General features: G+C 47.8%; 1 protein-coding gene across 5 annotated transcripts in view; it reads left to right on the forward strand.

The window, feature by feature from the left end:
* Window positions 1–537: 537 nt before the first annotated feature.
* The window catches only part of PAX8 (paired box 8), a 57,963-nt gene continuing 35,769 nt past the window's right edge, over window positions 538–22,731 (forward strand). For 4 of the 5 annotated variants that reach the window (XM_055122002.1, XM_004609255.2, XM_055122000.1 and 1 more), the window contains exons 1-2: window positions 538–619; window positions 979–1,086. In XM_055122002.1, the coding sequence (XP_054977977.1) occupies window positions 1,062–1,086 (25 nt within the window). In that variant the 5' untranslated portion in view covers window positions 538–619; window positions 979–1,061. Of the gene's footprint in view, window positions 620–655; window positions 728–978; window positions 1,087–22,731 lie in introns of those variants that run through there. The other variant, XM_055122001.1, reaches the window with a different exon arrangement.

Consider the following 22,731-nt stretch of genomic DNA (forward strand, 5'->3'; position numbering starts at 1 on the left):
TGGAAGAGACCACATGGCCTAGGTGCTGTGAAGGGATGGGAACCAAGGGCCTGCTTAGGGCTCTGCCCTGAAAGATGTTCACACCACCTACAGGGTAGGACTTTCTAAAAGGCATAAACAAAGAAGTTCTATCACATTAAAAAAAAATTAAGCTGTCCCCACAGCGCAGACAAGGGGGGCAAGAGATGGACGCAATGATGTCTCTCACTGCTGGTGGCCTGGAGGACTTAGACACCATCCTCCATCCTCAGACCCCAAGACCTCCGTCTCCCCGTTCCTAGAATATTTTCATATTCAATGCGCGCCCTCCGAGTTGGGGCTCAGCTGCCTCCTTCTCTTTTCCGCTGGAAACAGAAGCTCCAGCAAATGTTTCTAACTCCTGAGTCCACTCAGCCATGTCCCCCTTGCAAAATCCTCCCCTTCCCGCACCACCCTGCACCCAGCCAGCCAATCCGAGGCCTGCCAGCCTCTCCAGACCCATCTCTCAGGGCCCTGGCGGGATAAAACCGGTCGGCGATGCCGGGTGGATGGGAACAAACTTCAGAAGCAGCAGAGACACCCGGCCCAGGGCACCCTCCGGAGCGGACGCCAGCAGTGAGCGCTGCGGCCTGCCTGTCAGGTATGCGGCGCAGAGGATGGCCAGAGAGCGGACCCGGGGAGCGAGTGATTCCAGAAGGGAGAGGGTCCCAGCAAACCTGGCGGCCCTTCCTCTCCCAAGTTAAACTGGGTATGGCTGGACCCTGTAATCCTCTGAGCTGGAGTTGGGGTGGGGGGCTCCTTAGCTCACCCCCAATCCAGGGTCTCCCAGATAGGCATATTTTCCTAAGGCCAGCCTGAGGTCGGTACCATTTTACCTAAAATTTTAAAAAAAAATCCTCCAACTCTTGCCACGCGATGCGCGCCCTCAGGATGGGCCATACGGAGGGGGTGTAAGGCAGCCGCCTTCCAATCTCATGCCCCTTCCCCGGATCTGTGCAGGGCAGCGGCGTGGCGACGGGTGCGGCGGGGACCAGCGCAACGAAGCCCCGAGCCCTGTGCGGGCGGTGAGCGAATCCCCGGCGATGCCTCACAACTCCATTCGATCGGGTAAGGACGCGGCGTGGCCGGGACCCCCGAGCTCCCGCTTCGCCCGCCGTGCGTCGATGCGTGCTCTGGGCTCACCGGGGCCAGGGAGTCTTGGCTGCGGACTCACGGAGCGCCCCTCCCTAGCGTGGGGACGTATCTGGGGGCGCCCGGGGCCGCGCTCCAGCTCTGAGGACCCCTGGCCAGGAACCCTCCGCCCTCCCGAGGCCTTGATCTCTGAGGACTGCACGAGCGGTGAGGAGCCCCCGTGGGGGATCGGAGTGATGCCCTCGCGCCCTGGCACAGTCTCCGTGTAACGTGGCTAAGGAGGGTGCGCAGCCTGTGCGCCCCCCGACCCCTAACCCACGTCCCAGGGCGCGCGCAGCCCTGGCCCATGGCGTCCTGGCGGGACCTGGAACTCCGCGCGCCCCTTCTCCAGCCAACGGGAACGAGCATTTGATCCGGGGCCTGGAAGCCAGGGGCGCATTCGGTGCTCAGGAACCCCCAGCCCAGCACAAACAGGTGGAGTCACCGCGCGGTGCGGGTATTCGAGCACCGCACAACCCGCGGGGCCCGATCCCCTTTCCACCGGCGGCCCGGCCCAGAGCCTCCAGGAAGGATGGGGACGCCTGGCCTCTGCACCTGCTTCCCCTCACCTCGGGGTCAGGCCGGGAAAAGTGGGGGGAGGGTCTATGCTCGGAAGGACCCCCAGGGTCAGGCCGGCTGGCGCGCAGCAGCGTGCGGGCACGGGCAGAAGCGACGCCCGGCCTGCGGTGATGGATGGAGCCGGGCCGGCCGCGGGGAAGGCGATTTATGGGGCCAGGGCGCAGCGCTATCGATCGGGCCGGCGAAGTGAGAGGAAATCAATATTTCAGATGGATTCTCGACGAATATGAAGTCCCGTTCGGCAAACGGGACATTTGTTATAATAAGGAGGGTCGGCTCGGGCGCGGCTTGAGGCTGAGATCTCTATTGAGCCGACAGCGCCGGGAGCTTCGCGGCGCGGCCCCTGGTACCGAGGTTCCCTGCGGGGCGTGCGGCGACCCTCCGTCCCGGGCGGAGGAAGGGTCCTATTTCCGCCGCCGACTCTGGGGCCGGGGCAGCGGCCCCGGCAGTGCCTGCAGACCTTTGCGGGTGCGCGGCCGCTGCGCGGGGATCAGAGTGACCGCCTCCGGCCCTTCCTTAGGGGCCAGAGAAAAACACCTTCGCGTCCTTCACCCAGCGCGCCCCGGCTTTATTTTGATCACATTCCCGGGCCAAAACCGATTTTCAGCCCCCTTTTCTGGAGCCCAATCGGGGTTCGATGTTGCACTTCGTTCCCACCTCGACATCCGAGCGCTCTCGCGCCAGCCTGGGGCCGCCCCCGCCAGGTCCGGCTGGTCCAGCCGCTTGCACTCCCGCATCTTCCTTCGAGGTCGATCTTTCCCTTGGCCCCGACCCTTTCCCCGGACCTTTCCCGGAGTGGGGTGCGCTCGGACCTCGCTTTTACTGTGCGGGACCAGACCCCGCGCGCCCCTGTAGCGGCTGGCGCGGGTCCTCGGGTGGCTGTGTTTTGTTTTCGCCACTTATTTTCGTTCTAGAAGCACTCCTTAGCAGCAAGGGGAGTAAAGGAAGAAAAGGGAGAAAGAAAAGAGCACAATTGATTTTCACTTTATTTCTAAAAAGCAGAGGCCGAGTGTTGAGTCGCGAGCTAGCCATCTGTTGGGACGCAGATCACCCTTGGCCTTGGGAAAGGCAGCCGAAGGCAAGGGGTGCAGCGACTTGTCCCACCGGGGTAGTCAGAGGGGCTCCTTCGGCTTCTGCTGTCCGCCCTACCAATAAGGAAATCAGGCTTCGAGAGGGTGAGTGAGGGACAATGCTAAGGGAACAGAAGGAAATTACCTCTACAACCCAGGTTCAAAGTTTCCATGCTGTCCCGGAATTCTTTCGAAAATCTGCTCTTGGCAAATTTGAGGGAGAGGGATTCTCTTTAGCTGGGGTTGTGGCCTGTTTCTCGCGAAATTCGTGACCTCGCAGATCACTTCTGTTTCTGTTAGCCCGTTTGCCCTCTGGTTTGGGCCAGACCCCCGTCTTCTGCAGGCACTTCCATTTCTGCCTGCAGAACTCCTGCTTGAGGTTTTTCTGGGTTCCCCCTCCCAGAACTCCCCCCTCCCCGCCCCAACCAGGTACAAGCCACTGGGGATTTTCTCGGGATCGAGACCGAAGGTACCGTTTTAAAAAATAACCCGCGGCGGGCGCTGGAGAAAAGTTTCTGTAAGCCGCTTCTGTCCAGGCCGCTGCGATTCAGAGTTGGCTCTATTTTGGCTAAACTTGTTTGTAGAGAAAGCTTAGTATTTTCCCCGCTAAGGTTCTATTCTACAGAGCTGTGAAAAAGAACCTCAATTTTTTTCTGATAGGCGTGGGTTCGGAAAAATCCATTAGGAATTTTGTAGCATGGGGGAACAAAATTCCTTGAAAACAAAAAGATTTAAAAAAATGTTCAACAGTGTGTGTGTGTGTGTGTGTGTGTGTGTGTGTGTGAGAGAGAGAGAGAGAGAGAGAGAGAGAGAGAGAGAGAGAGAATGCCACATTCATATTAAAATGTAAGTATATGTAAGTATTACTGTACTGAGGAAGAGAGTTTGGAAAAAAAATGAGCTGGTTGTTGAAAGTTGTGTGCGATAACTTGCTGCTCCTGAAAATAGAGTATTCATGGTAAGATGCAAGGGAACATCAAGGAGGAGCGTGCCTGCTTCTAACTTCCCAGATCCGAGATGTATGTAGCAGGGGCCCTGGCTTTTAGAGACATGCTTGCTTTAGAAAGAAGCAAAAGGAATGATGGGTTTGGAAAGGATTATTTTCTTCCTCCGTTTCTCTTCTGACTTAACAATAACATAACGTCTTCTGGGGTTGAACAACAATCTTGAGGTGCATAAAGAGGTATTGGGGTAACTCAATTCATCTTTGTTTCAGTATGGTCCATCCTCCCACCCAAGTTAATTAGGAGATAATTTAGCTACCTTGTGAATTAGCTTTAAGATAAGTATCTTTTCAAGCTTTGTCACTTTAATTGCCCCACTGATTGATAAGAAGTAGTTATTTCTAATTGACACTTTTTTTGATGTCTACTAGAAGCATTTATTTGGAACTTTTGGGGGTTGGAAGAAAAGTTAATTAATTTTATCAGTGTACCTCCCCAAAGAACTCTAATTTTACTGGAAAGGACAAAAAAGGAAGTAAAAGAAAACACACATGAATCAATACTGTGGAATTTTAGTTATTAAGTGATATTTCGGTTCAAAGGAAAGCATTAACTAATATTGTAATATATCAAAGTTTTTTACATTTATAAATAAAATATCTCATTTGAACGGGCTACACATATTTTGGCTATGTATTTTCCGATTGTTATACTCCTTTATGTACAGACTTAATTTTAGAGTACTATACTCTGCTTAGTAAATAATTTGGGGGCACAGTAAAATCAATAGAATTTAGTGTGCTTGAAATAAATGGCGTTTTGTATGAGCTAATTGTAAAAAAGCTCTGATGACTAATAGTCATCGTGTCCTGTAATAATTGATAGAGTTGGGTATAAAGGTGAAACTTTACTTACGGTGACATGCCTTTTCATACCTAAATCTCTAAACCTCAGAGTAAACAGCTTAATCATTCACATCCTCCAGAATATTTTACTCTGAAAGAAAAAGAAGGGAGAGAAGAAAACAGAAAAAAATTAAGACGTGAAAAGAAGGCAATGGGCAGGGAAAGAGAAAGAAAGAATGTGGCTGGACAGAATAAGAATGAAAGAGCTTACTTCAGAAATGAAGATAGCCAGGTACACAGCACTATACTGTTTCATATGGGGGGGAAAAGGAAATCTTCCTTCAAAACACATTCTTTTGGATTCGTCCCCTGCCACCGCTCCTAAGCAACCCTTAACCAGTTCTGGAAATGCACTTTTCTCTATAGAGAAGGAGGCAGGATCTTCACAGCAGCTGTTCTAGCTTTGGGGTGTCTAAGTATCAAAGTCTTGATTAGGGGTCCATGAATAAGAAGGCATGAAAATACACATTGTGCTGTGAGGTTTAGAATGCTGTTTATTTTTTATCATCAGAGCCCCAGCGTTCTTTATACCCAGTTGTGTACCCACAGTCTTTTCATGGATAGATTTGTGACTCACTGACATAGGAAAACATTACACATTAACCCCAAGTGGAGACACGCTTTTGCACACTCCTGCCTGAGAGGAGAATGACCCAATCAGGAGACATGTCTTCTGTCAGGTCGCTTTCATCCATGCTTTCTTTCAGTCACTGCTGTATAAAATCTTTTCTGCTTATAATGATTTTTCTCCCAGATTATGTAGAGCTCCAAGAATGAGGAAAACATTTTTAATGAAAATGAAATTTAAGACATACAAACAGCAGATAATATCACATACCAACCTCACTATTAATGAAACTGAAAAAAATATATAAATAATGCAAAAAACATCAGCAAGGGAGAGTTAGTAATGGAAAATTCCTCTGCAATTAAATGAAACAGTAATTTGGTGGGGATATGCCTGAATGAATTAGCATTTATTAATTGGTTCTCATAAAAAAAAACTATTTGTGTGCGCGTGTTTAGAAGCAAGTGTTTAACATATAATTTTCCATCAAAAGTTTCTCAAATTTGTATGGCAAATTGTATAATTATTAGAGTTTTTAAGCGAAAGATCCCAGTTGTCTCACTGGAAAATTACATCTGCACACAGAGAGGGTGCGTACAGAAAGGGAGTAAGGGAGAGGAAGATACCCTTTAAAGCAGGGGGATGACGCTATTCCCTCTTCTTTGGGGGCATTTCCAAGTGTAGAACCAAGAGTGGGGACATGCGCAGCAGAGTCCATATTACTTAGGATCAGCCACATATGTCCTGAACAGGTTCCCAGGTAACCGTTTTTTAGGAGAAGGCAAAGAAGTCTGCTGCGGGGCACTCCCCCACCAACCTGTACCAAGCATCCTCTCAGCAGCCTAGACAGGAACTGCAGTTTGTAATCTCAGCGAGGAGCTCGCTAGGGTTGACTGGTGCCTGGATGTGTTTACTTTCTCTCGCCACAGTTGGTCTGTTTTCAGTTCTAAGCATTTTAAATCTGCTCTATTTATCAGCCCAAGAAGTGCCCAGTTCTTCCGTCTTGCTTTGAGCTTTGAGCTTTGTGGTTCTGAGTACACCCCAAACTGAAAGATAAAAGAAGCCATTTCCTTTTAGAAAAGAAGAAGGCTAAGAGGAGGGGGCAGGGAGGATGCGAAATTTGCTTTTATTTTTGTTGAGATTTGGGAAAAGACTGAGCCAGGGCACCCACTGGCCCTCACTCCTTTCAGAGATCAAAATTATGGGTGTCAAACATCTTTGAGCAGAGGGGAGTGTTCTCTACGGCCAGTTCTTTGGAGAAGAGATATTTTTCTGGCTTCAGACCGAAACTCCTTAATGTAGCTCAGGTTCTTTTGTGGATGGAGTTAAAAAAGACATTCTGTCAAAGAAATGTGGCCAACAAGCACTTCCAATGGGTGCCCAAGGTGGAGTAAAAAGAACAACAATCCAGGGAATCCTAGCTTCTTGAACCCCATCGATTATGCAAATTCCAGTTCACCCCTAGCTTAGTGAATGAATGGCTCTGGGAGAGGATTCATCCCAGGGATGGCAGAGGCTTCCAGCCCTCTTTCATTTCCTGAGCTCATAGAAGAATTCAGTAGCTCTTTGAGGATTTGTCATCATTTCTTCACCTGGTGTTGGGGCTGAATAGCTTCTAGGTTTTTTGAAAACCCTTCCAGATCCTACCACCCGCCCTTGGCCACGTAGGGAACTTTGGAAGTGCTAATGTCTCCTCGGGATCATTAGTCAGAAAGAGTCTTGGGAATGTTTCTACTTTACCCGACTCAGCTCATGTCATCACGTCTGGAACTGGCCTTCCCAACAACTCCTAACTCAGGCATCGGTCAGCAACTCTGCGCTGAGGTGATGCCATGACACAGGGGAGAAAGTGTGGGGACCCAAGAATGTTTGGGTCGTGCTTCTGGGAATCCTCCTATCAGCCTGGCTGTCAGGAAAGATGTTGAGTGTAGCTGAGATTCAGTCAGAGGCCCTCCAGCTCTGCCGTACCACGTTTATATCCACAGCAAGGGCACCCATACTCTAAGAGCTAAGCATGCCTCTGCATACGATAGCTAGCTGTTAAGATCATTGTTTGAGAATGTGATTTTCTGGTGGGAGACGTTACAAGATTTCAGATCCCAGTTAAATTTCAGAACTTGACCAGGCAGGTATTTGGTTTGAGACTTCTTTTTTTTTTCTATTTTGGGCCACACCTGTCAATACTCAGGAGTTGCTCCTGGCTCTGCACTCAGGAATTATTCCTGGACATGCACAGGGGACAATATGGGATGCCAGGGATAGAATCCCGGTCATCTGTGTGCAAGGCAAGTGCCCTACCTGCTGTACTATCTCTTTGGGCCTGAACAGGCAGGTATTGTAATTGGAGTATTCACAGAAGAGAAGAGAGATCTGCTCAGGGAGGCAGATCTGACGGTTTGCCACCCCAAAGGCCACTCATCCAAACTACAAGGGGCAGGTGAAGTTTGTCACTCCACAGAGAACTTGGGATAGGCATTTTGTGGAAAGGCACAGGGTCTGGAATGTGTTGACAGGCAGGGACTTAAGTCTGTCAGTTTGTTTTCTTCCTTGGTGTCTCGGGATCTACAGCTCAGCTCAAACAGCCTCCTATTGAGTTGGCTCTTACCCATCTTCAAGCGAGAGACAAGGTCCCTCTTCCTGAAGATCAGAATGGGACATGATACTTCTCACAAAGATTGAGAGAAGGGCCTCAATACAGTCCCCCAAAGCTGCCATGTCTACACTTGTTTCCATTAAACACCCCAAAATGGCAACTCATGAAGGGTTTCCTCAGCAAACCATGGTCCAGCCAGGAACTTGCTTTCTTGGCATCTCCAAATCACAGGTGGTCTCCTGCTAGGGTTCTTTTCAGAGACTGACACCTGACACCTGTTCTTGGGGCCTGGGGCTGGCCTCAGACTGACCGGAAAGTCTTTCTCCCTAAAACAGGGGCCACTTCCCGAGGATACTCAAGGTGTGAGATGCTGTGGCCCAAGTTCTGTTTCCTCTCTCCTGCTGCTTCCTCTGGCATCTGCCTTTAGAAATCCAAAAGGTCCTCAATGCCGCTGCCCAGGTTCCACCAGGAAAAGTAGTTGGCAAAGGGCCTAATTTTAATGGTCTGTTTCTTCTTGTGGAGGTTCTTCACATATGTCTATTTCTTAGATGAATACCTGTCTTTGATTTAAGGGGAGAAAGAGAAGAGAGAAAGAGACAGAGACAGAGACAGACTGGGGTTGTAGTTCAGTGGTATAACACTTGCCTTGCATGAGAAGACCTGGGTTTGACACCTGGTACCACAAAAAAAGGAGGAAGTGAAGGAGGAAGAAGAGTAGGAGGAGAAAAATCTCAAGACTATAGCATATCTTGTCTCCATTCTTTTAACTCTTTTTATCTTCTGCCATTAACCACAAAGCTCATCTATGTTGTCATTTGAACTCATTCTCCAAAGTGGCCTTGGAGTGACCTGAATAGTTTGTGCTAATTATCCCATTGGGATATATTGTTGCCCTCACACTGGCCTAGAGGAGCTATTTGGGGAGCTGACTGGGTGACACACCCCAAGGAGAAATGCCCTTACAGCGGATTTCAGGAGACTTCTCCTTGCACACCCTGTAGGGCTTGCAGATTGGATTCCTTGGCTTCTCTGGGAGGACAGAAGAAGCACTCCTAGTATAAACTCGGGGGCAGCAAAGTATCAAGAGGGTAAGGAACTTTTGAATTCACAGTCAAGCCAGGGCCATGTGGCATGGCCCCCAGCCCCATCCCTGTAAGCAGCAGGCTGGGGCTCAGCCTCAGAGACCTTGACATTGATCTGGACATTGCTGCTTTCTTTCTTCCTGTGCGGCCTTGGGCTCATCACCTGTCTCTCAAACTAGGGTTTCCTTCTCAATGTATAATGTGATGCTTCTGCAGGGCTTCTAGGCAGGGCTGAAAGTAAGAGTAATATTCTCCTGGAACAAAGCAGCTGCTCAAGAAAATGTATCCTGTTGCCTGTAGTGCTCACCTGGGAAGAGAGTCTCCAGCAGTTCTAGCTGTACCTGTAGGGTGGTACCTGCATATTGGGAACTGAGTAGGTCCACATTTTTAGACCCTTTCATTGAACCATCTGATCCAGTTGGATGAGAATTGTGGGAGTGACCCCCAGGTCACTTCTGAAGCCCCCTGGGCACTGCTTCTTCGAGTCCCCCAAATAAATAAAATGTATGACAGATCCTTTACTATTCCACATGGAAAAAACAATGGGCCTGCTATTTTGAGGTATTGGCATAGATGAAAGAAAACATGAAAGGGCTGGCACTGGAGGTCTCACTGCAGCCACCATCAGCTGCTACCCCCAGCCCACCCTGTGAAAAGATTTCTCTTTCATTTCACCAGGAAATCCCATACTAGGGGAAGCAAGAGGATCACAGTAGAACAGGGTGCCTACAGACTTTATGCTGGAATCTCAAACATTCTGAGTTTGAGTAAAGTAAGGGTGGTGCTAAGTGTTGTGTGTGGCTAAGAGGGGACAACCAAATGTCTTGTCCTGGGCACTGGCTCTTCACTGACACAGAATCATCTGTTTATTGTAAAAGAAATAGAGATCAGTTAACCTGGTCTCCTCCCTCCCCTGCTTACTCCCATCTTCTCTTCCCCTACTCTGAATAATAATCCAGCTTTGGCATGGCAGCCAACCATGGTTGACATTTAAAGGCCTATGTGATAGCTAAGCACCAAATTGCTGACTCGACTTCTCTTTTGCTCTTCCACTCTGACCCCGAAACCCTTGTGGGGGATGGTAAATAGATGTGGCAAGAGTGCAAGAATGAGTTGATCTCCTGACATGTTTTGGGCTTCTGGATATGAACCCTAGTTGGGAACAAAAAAGGAAAAATGAGGTTTGAGGGCATCGAGGCAGGAGAGGGACTGGAGTCAAGCCAGGAGGCAGCTGGAATCTGAGGGTCAAGAGTTGAGTCCAATTGTGGTGGATTGCCAGCTGCCGTCTACAGTGTTCATGACCTGAGGAGTTAAGGGTAAGAGCCACTTTCTCAGGGCAGGGAACTGGAGTCTTGTGATTCCCTTTGAGAGGAGAGATCCATTACATCAGGAGGCAAAGTAAGCTACAAGACAATCGAGTGGCAGGGCAAGCACTAATAAATCCAACCCAGCTAGTCAGAGCATCAAACATTATTTTTATCAGCCAACACAACACGACCCAGCCAGGTTTCCTAGTCCCTAGTAGCTGACAGACCTCCTTTGGCTTTCCTGAAGCTAGCTGGAAGTCCAATCAACCTGGTCCTTTATCCAGGAAGCACTCACTACTCCAGAAAGGCAGCGTGCGAGCTGTAGATCAGCCAGCCAGTGCCATCATGGTCTACAATGGAGAACTTGATAGTGGGTAACTATAGCTACCTGACAGCAAAATGTTGCCCAACTGTAGCAATGTTACAAATGCCCAAAATATGGGCCCCTGAACTTGATTTTTTTCTTTTTGTCTTTTTGAGTCACACCCGGTGATGGTCAGAGTTACTCCTGGTTCTGCCCTCAGGAATTACTCGGGGGGATCATATGAGATGTTGGGATCGAACCCAGGTTGGCGGTGTGCAAGGAAAAATACCCTACCTCCTGCTATACTTTGATTCCAGTCACCCCTGCATTTGATATTGCTGGACACTTCTAATGTTTCCATGACTTTATACATTTGAAGACTTAATAGAGACTCCCCCCCACTTTCTCTCTGGCTCCCAAATCCCAAACTGTGAAGGCCTTGGTTTTTCATAGTCCTAGATCTATGATATTAAGTACCCCCCCCAAAACAAAAAAAAACAAAACAGGAAGACTCCATATGCTCAGGGCCACGCGCTCCTACTAGCCATAAAAGCATTTCCATAGGGTGTCAGAGACAGGCTTGCACCAGGCCTGGTGACTCATCCCCCTCCTCTCCTGAGTCCTGCCTGCATTATCACAGCCACTTTCCTACCCGCCAGGCTGGATCCTGCTGGCTGGAAGGTCTCCATCGCCCCCGGAGAGCTGAGACTGGGATCATATCATGCCCCTGCCCACTCTCCTGTGTCCCGAGCTCTCTGGAAATCACTCTCTGTACCGCAGCAGAGACACAATGCATATGGGCTTCTGTTGTGTGCGAGCAGTTTTGTGTGTGTCTCAACCAGTCCCCTGTAGATGTGCCTGTCTCAAGAACAAGGAGCTTGTCTTTTCCCACTGATGGAAGGTAAAAAAAGATTTGAGCTTGGGCTCAGACTTACCTGGTTTAGACTCCCTCTGTTCTACCCCTCACACCTGCTTGATTTTGATCGCAGAATCCCTTTACCTCATCAAACAGACTCATGCTTCCTGCTTCAGTCATGCCCACAAATCAGCATTCTTTCCCACCCCAGCTCAAATGTCACCTTTGCCTGAAAGCCTTCCAGGATTCCTCCCCTCACTCAAGGCTCTTGAGCTTTCTTCATATGGCATGTTTGGCAGTTTACTTTGTGTAGGAATATTTAACTCTGACCCCCATCTTTGGGACTTGAGCTGCCCATCCTGCTGCTTCTGAGGATATGTGTACCTTTCCCATCTCAGGAGCTTCATTGGTTTCTGTTGTGCCACAGTCTGCCAAGCCTCAGAAGTTATTCAGGGCCCTAGTGTCACATTTTACCCAAGAGGAATGATTTACCCTTGAGCTCAGAAGTGTTGTGTCAGGGCATGCTGATCACCAAGTCTTTCTCCATGACATCATGGCAACTTTCAGAGCATGGAATCCAAGCTGAGGAAGCTCTGGCTATGTCCTGTTCAGAGTGAGCACTGACCCAAGAGAATGAGCAGGTCCTCACACACATACTCACAGGCCTGGCCATGCCCTAAGACATTCTAAGATACAGATACACAAATGAACACATAGTTGCATATGCATATACATTCTCACACATATATACTCAATACATACTACCACAGACACAAATATACAGAGATACATGCATATTCCAGGTGTGGCACAAAGTTAATCTGGGTGCAAAATTTAAGAAGTACGGGGCCAGCCCTGAAAGAGAGCACCTCACCTCCTTCAAGTTCATGCCCTGGCTCCTGCGCCTGTATGTAGAATACACATCCACTCACTGGTCCCACACACACACACACACACACACAGAGCTACATACAGTGCCTACCTCCCACTCACATAAACACATAAGAAGAAGCCTTCCAAAGTATGCATGTGTACAGAACACCATTCAGATAAAAAAAAAGAAATTCAGTGAAAATTTTAGTGTCAGAGACCCCGAGAGATGTGCTCCTAAATTGACAGGCATGATGGACAAAACTGTGTAGTCCAGCTGCTGATAAGGTCCTGGACATTAACAGGATAGGGAAAATGAAGTCCAAGAAATTTTGAGAATCTGTCTTGTGCCATAGACCGTGAACCAAGTCCAGTCAGTGTAGGCATGAGGCCGTGAGCTCTGACCCTCCTGCTCTTAGAGCCTATGATTTGAGGTCTGAACGGAGGAACCCCTCGTTCCAGCTATGCACCCAATCCATGCCCTGTTTTAAACTAAGGGACTTCAGTGGGTCTCACTGAGAGCATGTTTTCTCATGAGACCACACAAAGTGCATGGGTCACTCATCTAGTCAGTGTCTGAGCTGTTAGCAATGCTATATTTCTGGGGTTTATGGTAGTTCATCCCATAGGGGGACAGAGTTCCTAAGGGAGTGTGGCAGCAGCAGGACTCAGTCTTTCTTAGTCCCCTGCGCATGACAGAGCTGAAGACAGGTGCTATGAGCGCTGACCCACAGCACACTCCCTCCCCGCTTCATATAGTGAGGTTACCTTCTCTAACATTCCAGAATTTAGGAGGCTCTGTCCTGAGACTCCTGGTCCTCACATATAGCCTCATGAACACGCATGTCAGTACTCACCCACAAAAACTGATTATTACAAACAATGTGGTATCATCATGAATATCCTGTTTGTTTGATCAAAAAATATTTGCATAGCTTTCATCCATCAGTGATCCTCGGCAACACTTTCCTGAAGAGCAGGCACAGAGGTGCTGATTGAGATACTAAAACTAAGCAGTTGTGGCAGGAAAAGTACATCTGTGGATAGAATAGCTTCATATGCAGATGCTGTTTCTTTCTACTGAGGCCACTGCCTCAATTTTCCTTAGTGTCTTGGATCTGACTTAGCAGCAAATTAGAATGGTGACCATGTCAAGCTAACTGCTGTGGTGTCCCTGCTTGTGACTCAGTGTCAGGATCCCTGACAAATATTAGAATAGCTGGTTGATGGGGTTGGAATTACCGAATCACCTGGAATTACTCTAGCACCAATACCTAGGTGTCCTGCACCTGTGAATGGGATAATACACATACCTGTGTCAGAGGCATCTTGAGAATTTTCACTGTAAAGAATTTATATGGTAACCATGAAAAATTGGGGGGGGGATGGGGACTTATCACACCATACCCTTCCTCTCACCTTTACTTTCCCAGACAAAACCCCCTTCTTTCCAAGCATGGGGTAGACCACAAGTATGCAGTCACTTAGGGAGCTTGATTAATTTGTGGATGAGTAAGGTCATGCATAGAAAACGTGGCTCACAGGACCAGGGTCACTGTTACTCAGTGCCTCTAGCATCTGCTTGCTTATCACAGATTGTGTAAGTTGCCTCTTTGTTCATTCTCAGCTTCCCCGGTCGTGACACCTATTCTTAGGATTTGTTTGTTTGTTTGTTTTTGTTTTTGTTTTCTTTTTGAGGAGCCTGTCACTTCACAATTCCTATCCCAGATACCTATCTTGGCCAGCTCAGTCTCTCACAGCAAAATGCCATAGACAAAGTGGTTTAAACAGAAGACAATTTCTGTTGATGGTCTGTGTGCTGGGCCCTGAGGTCGGGGATGGCATGAGTGCCCTCTACCTGGACACCTGCCTGCCTTGTCCTAGAGTGATCCTTCCTCAGCATTTGTGCAGGGTGTCCTCTTCTTATTCTTTTGTTTTTATTTGCAACAGGGGGTGGGACTGAGGGAAGGGGGGAATTGGACAATTCTTATATGGACTCAGGGGTCCTAAGGCCACAACTGATAATACTAGTTGACTTCAGTACTGAGCGCTGAGGATGTGCTGCTGCTCAAACCCTGCAGTGCTAAGGAGCACCAAGGCCACCCCGGCATTGCTCAGGGGCCTCCAGGCCCAGCCAGGTGCTTAGGGACTTTCTGGGCTACATCCAGTGATGTTTGTGGGTCCACATGGTTTGTGGGGGAGGCTCATCGATTTTCTCGAGCGGGTACCAGTAATGCCTCCATTGTGAGACTTGTTGTTATTGTTTCTGGCATATCGAATATGCCAGGGGTAGCTTGCCAGGCTCTCCAAGAGGGGCGGAGGAATCAAATCTGGGTTGGCCGTGTGCAAGGCAAACGCCCTACCCGCTGAGCTAGTAACAGTAAACAATGCATGTATCCTATCTCCCAGTTCTCTTCTTCTTAACAGGAAGAGGAAGTTTGGCGTTACCATGAGGGCCACTCTCTTATAAGCTTATCTGATCCTAATTATTTTCAAGACCCCATCTTTTAGCACCACCACATTAGGAGTTAGTTTCCACACTAGAGGGCTTAGTCCATAACAACAACCATAGACAGCTTTGTTACCTCAGGTGAACAGACCACTCCGTCCACTTACAGAGATGCTTCTATCCAGTTTGATTTTGCCCATGTGAATCTGTTTCCTACCCTCATAGTTTGTTTTTCTCCTAAGTGGGTGCTCAGTCTGGACCATGTCCTGGCTCTCCCAGATATTACTCTAGCTCCTAAGGAACCCACCGGTGTCCCTTTGTTCTGTGACCCCCAATCCTAGTGAGCTTGTAGACCTGGAGGTGCCCTATGCAAGCATCTGTCACACACTCCCCTCCAGTGCCCCTTACCCCAGTTCTTATGCCATGCTCTTACCCAGACATTTATCTCCTGGCCACAAAGATGCAAGTTCTCACTCCAAACTGTTCCAAAGGACAATCACTCTCACATTCACTAAGTAAATATTTCCTGACACCTCCAGTATGGGCCGAATTAGGCCACAAATTAGAAAGAAAAGACTGATCCCAGTAATTGCATGCAAAATACTGTGGTAAAGAAAAGGGGGATGAACTGTGCTGTGATTCTGTGATTAGGGCAGGGTCGGGGTGGATTCTGCCAAGTGACTCCAAAAGGGACGAGTAGGAGCAGACATATGAAGCCTTATATGTAAATTCCAGAAACTACTCAGCTCTAGGCAATAGAAAGAGAGGTGGCTTCAGACAACCTCGGAAAACAGAGAGCAGGCTAAGGAGTTAGTTCTAACTCCACAAGCAGGCACTCAGGGTCAAACCATTCAAAGTACCTGTTAGGGATCCTCTCACTGTGCATAAAGCTTCCATAGTCTCTGTTTTGATTTCACATGCCTATTCATTTTTGTCCTTTTTAACTCTCTTGGCAGAGACACATACTTAAACATTTGGTCTTCTTTGGACTCGGTGTTATTTTCATTAAGTAGGAGTGATAGCACAGCGGGTAGGGCAAACGCCCTTGCACGTGGCCTACCTGGGTTCAATTCCTCTGCCCCTCTCGGAGAGCCTGGCAAGCTACCAAGAGTATCCCACCCACATGGCAGAGCCTGGCAAGCTACCTGTGGTATATTCGATTTGCCAAAAACAGTAACATCAAGCCTCACAATGGAGACGTTACTGGTGCCCACTCAAGCAAATCAATGAACAATGGGACAACAGTGCTACAGTGCAGAATATAACCCTGAAAATAATCTGTAACAGCTGTATTCCTTATATAATCAAAATCAAGATTTCTCTTCTCCAGTCCTGTTTGAAGGAACCTGAGCCTAGTGATTTTCCAAAATAATCTTAGTGTCCTGCTTGTACTTCCTTTTAATCTAATCATTAACAGCCATTTGCAGGCAAGTGACTGGTGTACAATCAGAGAAGATTCCATCCCACCTCCCTGGCTCTATTTCCCACTATTCCTGTATGCAGCCCATGTTCCAGCCAACTAATCTTTGTTTGCAAAACATACCACGTACAATTACACCTCCATGAGTTTGCTCATTCAATGGCAACTTTCTGGAACACCATCTCCACTTCCATCCTCTTGAAGCTTCGTTCCAGTTCCACCTCATGAGACATACCCCAGCTGCACCCCTACCTTTAATGACCGTCATGTTGGATTCCCAGTGCTGCCCTTCTGTCCCTTGCACTTGGTATGTTACCACCAGATGTCACTTAGATGCTATATTTTTTTTGTTTGTTCATTTTTTGCTTTTTGGGTCACAACTGGCAATGCACAGGGGTTACTCCTGGCTCTGCACTCAGAAATTACTCCTGGCAGTTCTCAGGGAACCATATGGGATGCTGGGAATTGAACCTGGGTTGGCCGCGTGCAAGACAAACGCCCTACCCGCTGTGCTATCGCTCCAGCCCCTAGGTGCTACATTGAAGTCCTACTCTAAGCTAAGAACAAGCACTCAGTTCTTTCAGTTTCTCCAGTGCTTGACATCAATCTTATAGACAGTGAGGACTCCACAAGTGCCCTCGATGGCACTTTTACATATAACTCTCCAATAATGTTTTATGGCTTTACTGCTTGACCTAACTTGAGCATTCAAGTTTTGGAAACGAAGTTTTCCCATGACAAAGTATGATTGTTTCACACAAGATTTCTATAATTACTCTTCTGCTTCCTTTACAATAAGTGCCCATGATGGGGCTGAGAGAACAAGGTGTGCAGCTCTGGAGAAATCTAATGAAGCTATGGAGAGCTGAACTATCCCCTGCAACATTGGCCCTAGTCCAGGTGGCATCTTACCTGCCTGGGCTTAAATGCATCCTCCTTTGGTTGCGTGAACCCTGGAACATAGCAAACCAGCACTGGCCAGACACAACTGGCCCAATAGAAACCTTCCTGGTGAATGTTGAGTGTCAGTTTGACACAGTGATCATATTTAGGAAGTCCAACAGTTATAAGCTTCTACGATTGGCACTAGAATTCCCCAGAAAATATCTACTACAGAGTGAGTATACATGAGGAACTTCAGAAATATCTGGCAAATTAAAGAGCCCTTAAAAAAAACCCAAAGCAGAGAGAGAGTGAGAAGGAAATTGTCTGCCATAGAGGTAGGGGGTGTGGGGCTGGAGCGATAGCACAGCGTGTAGGGCATTTGTCGCATGGGTTCGATTCCCAGCATCCCATATAAGTCCCCCAAGCACTGTCAGGAGTAATTCCTGAGTAATTCCTGAGCCAGGAGCAACCCCTGTACATCGCTGGGTGTGACCCAAAAAGCAAAAAAAAAAAAAAAAGAGGTAGGGGGTGGGATGGGATGGGGGAGGGAGAGGGATATTGGGGGTATTGGGGGTAGAAAATGTACACTGGTGGAGGCATGGGTGTTCAATCATTGTATGACTGAAACACAAACATGAAAGCTTTCTAAGCGTATTTCAGTGATTCAGTTAAAAAACTGTTTCTAAAGGTTTCTAATGATTCTAAAGTGTGGCCTTAAGAATCAGAGTTCATGGGGCTCTACGTGGAGACTTGGAAGCTGCATTCTTCACTAACTCACAGTGATTCTACTTTAGACCAGCATTTAAGGCCCATTCAAAGGAAAAATCAGGGGCTGGAGTGATAGCACAGTGGGTAGGGCGTTTGCCTTGCACGCGGCCAACCCGGGTTCGATTCCCAGCATCCCATATGGTCCCCTGAGCATTGCCAGGCTTAATTCCTGAGAGCAGAGCCAGGAGTAATCCCTGAGCATCGCTGGGTATGACCCAAAAAGAAACAAAAAAAGGAAAAATCAAATATGAATAACTGAACTGGAACTAGGGAGATAGTACAGTGGGCAGGGTGCTCACCTTGCATGTGACGGACCTGGATTCATTTGCCAGTACCCCGTATGATTTCCCAAGCTCACCAGAGCCAGGAGTATGTCTTGAGTACTGCTAGGTATGACCTCCAAACAAACAGACATACAACAACAAAAGAAAAAAATAACTAAATAAAACTCAGAGAAGAGTGTAGTTCTTTGTCAGGGGACAGAAGGGCTGGGGGGTGATGCAGAGTGGGAGGGTGATCAAGAGGAAAAGAGTCAATTGTAAAATAAATAAATGACAGGATGTAATGCTTAGCATGGGACTGGTAATACTATGTTGCAAAGCTAAATGTTGTTAAGAAAAAAATTACTCTTCGAAAAGATGACTGTTCGTAAATAGAGATATGCTAATGATCTCACAATGTAGACACGTTAGATCACAGTATTGTATACCCAAAACTAACAGTATTGTTATACAAAGTATTGTATGTCTTAATATTATTAAGCATAATATTGTATATCTTAATATTATTAAGCATAATATTGCTTTAGTTTAGAGAAATTTAAAAAAAAGTGTAGGTCAGAAATAGACCCTGTCTTAGGACCCAGTCAGCAAACCCTTCTGTGTGGAGCTTCTAATGCCCACAGACAAAACAGCCTTCTCTCTGGACGACATCCCTGACTCCCAGAGATGGACGGTCTGATGGGAGGGAGTGGATCTAACGTGGCAAGGAAAGAAGCTGTGGTGCCAGTGGACCTCCCGGGATGTGGACGTCACTGGAACAGGAATCAGAAAATTTAAGCTCAGTTCTGGCTGCACCATGATGTGAGTCTATGACATAAGACAGGTCTCCTGCCTTTTCTGATTCGGGATGCCCTCAATCATATGCCACAACCCCAGTCACATGTCTCTGAAGCGTGTGTGAGCCAGAGCAGCTCACTGGGCTACCGTCTGACCACATAGCAGCCATCACTCTTCCTCTCGGACCCAGCCTCTGCGCCACCCACCACTGGGGCTTTTCTGCTTGGGAAAGTCACGATGTTTTCCCACAGAGTTCTCTGCACCCGTTTCTGGAAGTTTCCCACTGCTGTTCCCAAGTCTGAGGGCAGTCCCAGAGTTGTAAATATTAGGACTGGGGGGAGGGTCAGAAGTCTCTTGTCTCTTCTAGGTGAGAGGGTAGGTGGAGAAACAGTCATGGGCAGGCAAAGAAAGGCAGAGGCCACAGGACCCGTCTCCTAGTTTTCCTTGCTGACCCACACACTGTGTTGGTTCCCCTCTATCCCCTCCGGTTTCCTGAGACCTCGGTGAGTGGATGTGAGTTTTCAAGTGGATAATCTGCTTCCCACTGCTTTCAGGCTCATGGGGATTGGTCATTGATAGGTGTGAAAATGACAGATTCATGATATTGTCACAAATTTTTCTTGGTATGTCAGGCTGAAAGAGGCACTTTTTCTTCAGATATTCAGTTTAGTTTCTTGGGACAACCAGCCAGGCTCCCTCCAAGTGCCTCTGTGGGTTGTGCAACACCCGCCCCCCACCCCTGACAGACATGCACACACACATACCTCCAAAGACACACGCAGACATATGCACATGCGCATGCACACTCCCACGTGGCCTTTTCCAACTATATGCCTCAGACATCGGCCAAAGTTCACCCTTCCCAACGGCCTGCTTGTGGAGCTGGTCAGTCACCTCTTGTTTTAGTTAAGATCTCTGCAAAATAGAGCTCCAGAGTTAGAAGCAAAAGGTCATTGAGTTTAACCATCAGGGTGACGCAAGAATCTCATCTCAGCTAGTTCATGTCATTTCACTTATATTCCAGAAACCCTTGATCTTCCTGTTGTTCAGATTAGCTGTTGCCCATTTTCCCTGCTTTTTCCATCCCTCTCCTGACCACCTCACCTTCCTTGCTTCTTCCTCCCCTGCCACACTCCCCACCCCTCCCTGGTCCTGTTAATATTTTCCCTTCCTCACCAGGAATCCTTCCACTTACCTCTCTGTCTCCTCCCCTCCCTATCTCTGTGCGATTTTCAAATCATACAAGTTTATGATCGTGTGACTTTAGCTCAAGAACCTGGCAGTGTGTTATGTTAAGGGGATAGATATTATTTATGACCCAGCTCATCCCCAGCACACACACACACACACACACACACACACACACACATTTCCACAGTCAGTATTCCACAGGACTGTAGGAGATATTGAAGGAGATAGTGCATGTGAATGGATTTAGAAACTTTAAGGTTCTATAATGTGTCGGGGGTTATTAACTCGTACCTTTCTCAAGGGCAAGGACTGTGTCTTCTACTCAGAAACCGTCTCCCCACATCCGTACAGGCTGGAATATTATTAGATAGAGAGTGGGTGCTCATTGAATTCAAATCTAATGAAGTGAAAATTGCTTTAATGTATACCCATTTTTTTTAAAAGACAGCGTTAATCTCCCCAAGCCTCTGACCCCAGGGGGAGTGGGAGGGGGACTCTCCTCCCATCTTCACCTCCATCAGTGCCGAGGCCCCGGCTCCTGCAGCCCACTTGTGTGATGCTGGGAGTCTGGAGGAACTAAGAAGCCCTGGAAGAGAGCTGTGACTCTAATAAACCTCTAACAAGTGCTGCAAAGTGCCACGTGTAGCCTCTGACCAGAGGTTCATGCAACATCAATTAATTAATGCTTTCAACAGATATTTCTAGCCCATCTACTGAGTAGATATAAGCCCGAGGGGAGATTTTTTCAAAAACAGATTTGTGGCTACATGCCCTGTGACTCTGGTTGAACTGATCCTCTGCAGCTAGGAAGCTTCTGGCTGCAATGAGCCTCTGGTGTAACCAGAGTGAAACATTGTTCTCTCCCCAGCCAGGTAAGCGCCCTCTATCCGTGTGCTATGACCCTGCACCTGCCTCCAAGAGGGCTGAGTGACTGAGAGCAGAGCACTAGCCCAGGAAGGAACAGGGTTCCCTGGGGAACAGGGTACTGTGGAGTTCTTTAGTGTCTCCCAAAACCATATCCATGGAGGGAGATCTTCACCCCTTCAAGAAGGGAGGGTGTGTGCCTGCAGTTCGGAAAACTGAGAAGAGAAGGTACCAGTGTGAGGCACAGGGCCTAGGGGGCTCCTCTCTTTTAGGCATATTGACAGAACAAAGGATCCCGAGGACCCTTGCAGAGGCCTCTGGGATCTTGGAGACTGCCCCAAAGGGGAGCTCAGCCAGAGAATGATTGATTTGGGGACCCTTCAGGACTAAATGCAGCTTAGGTGCACACATTGCCACCACGGTTCCACCACCCAGTACCCAGCACCGTAGTTTCCGAGGCCTCCAGATTGACTCCAGAAGGAAGCAGAACCTTTTGCTGTTAAGACTTTTCTTAAGGAGCTCAGAGGTTTATTGGCATTTGTAGCAGCTTCATCCCTGAAAATCTCTGCATTGGGTCCCTTCCTGGGAGGGAGGTGACAGGGTTAATCTAAGGGCTGGGGGAGTCAGAGAAAGGCCTTGAAAACACACTGCTGAAGCCAACCAGATTAATAGAGGAAGCGAGAGGGGTGGGGGTTGGGGGTAGACCATTAGAAAGACAAAGAGAAAATCATGCTGGAGCAATAGAAAGGGAAATCTAATATCAACTAGGGAAAAATAAATGGAGATTAGGGCAAACAAATTAGCTTTAATGGGTTCAATGCTAATACAAGAATAACAGCCAGAGCCTCGGATGCCTTTGAGGGGAAGATGGGATAAAGAACCTGAGCAGTCATGCAGGCAATAAAGACTATGCAGGAGGGGAGGGGGTGGCCAAAGGGGGGTGGTGGAGAATGGAGAATTCAGGGTGCATGGTGAGGAACAGTGGCATAGGGGAAGAGTCTGCCATCTTTACGGGAATGGAGGGGACTCAGAGGAAGACAGGGCAGAGGAGGATTGGAGGACTCTAGATTTTAGTTTTAGAGTCAGCTAGGGTTGGAAATAAAAAAAAAAAGCAAGGCAGATGGAAGGCACCTGGGACAGAGAAATAAAATCCTGGAACTGGCAAGACTGGGCAGATATGGATTGGGGATAGATGGAAATAAAGAGGATAGAAGATAATAAACCAACAGGGAAGAGTGGTGTGGTAGTAAGAAGGAATCTGGTTCGTTCTGATTAAAGAACGGCACACAAAAGGAAAAAATCTGCCCCCAACAAAATGCAAACTTGGAGAATTTGAATCCACAATGTTTTGAAGTGGAGTCTTGGAAAGTACCACAGTAGGTAGGCAAATGCATAATCTGACTGATGCACTGCCAGGGGAGGTATAAGAGTGGACTGGTGCTGTGACACCTGGAAGCCTGAAGCTTGAACTTCTTTTCAGAATTGCCCCCTGTATAATGACTGCAGCCTTGGGCAGAATACATACAGTCTCTGCATCTCACTTCCTCATCTGTAAAATGGGGACAGTGCAAAGAGCTGTTATGAAACCAAAATGCAAAGAGGCATTTACAGCACAAGAAAAGGATCTCCCAGCAAGCTGGCTATAAGCTTTGTTCCTACACATTAATCAATGGGTTAAGGCTGTAGAATGTTGAAAATAATACTTGCAGCCTTTCTCCTTCCCATCTTTGCTCTCTTTTAAACTCAACTGTAGCATTGTAGCACTGTTCATCAATTTGCTCGAGTGGGCACCAGTAACATCTCCATTGTGAGACTTGTTGTTACTGTTTTTGACAAATCGAATATACCACAGGTAGCTTGCCAGGCTCT

The sequence above is a fragment of the Sorex araneus genome, chromosome X, assembly GCF_027595985.1.
Source record: "Sorex araneus isolate mSorAra2 chromosome X, mSorAra2.pri, whole genome shotgun sequence".
NCBI lineage: Eukaryota > Metazoa > Chordata > Mammalia > Eulipotyphla > Soricidae > Sorex > Sorex araneus.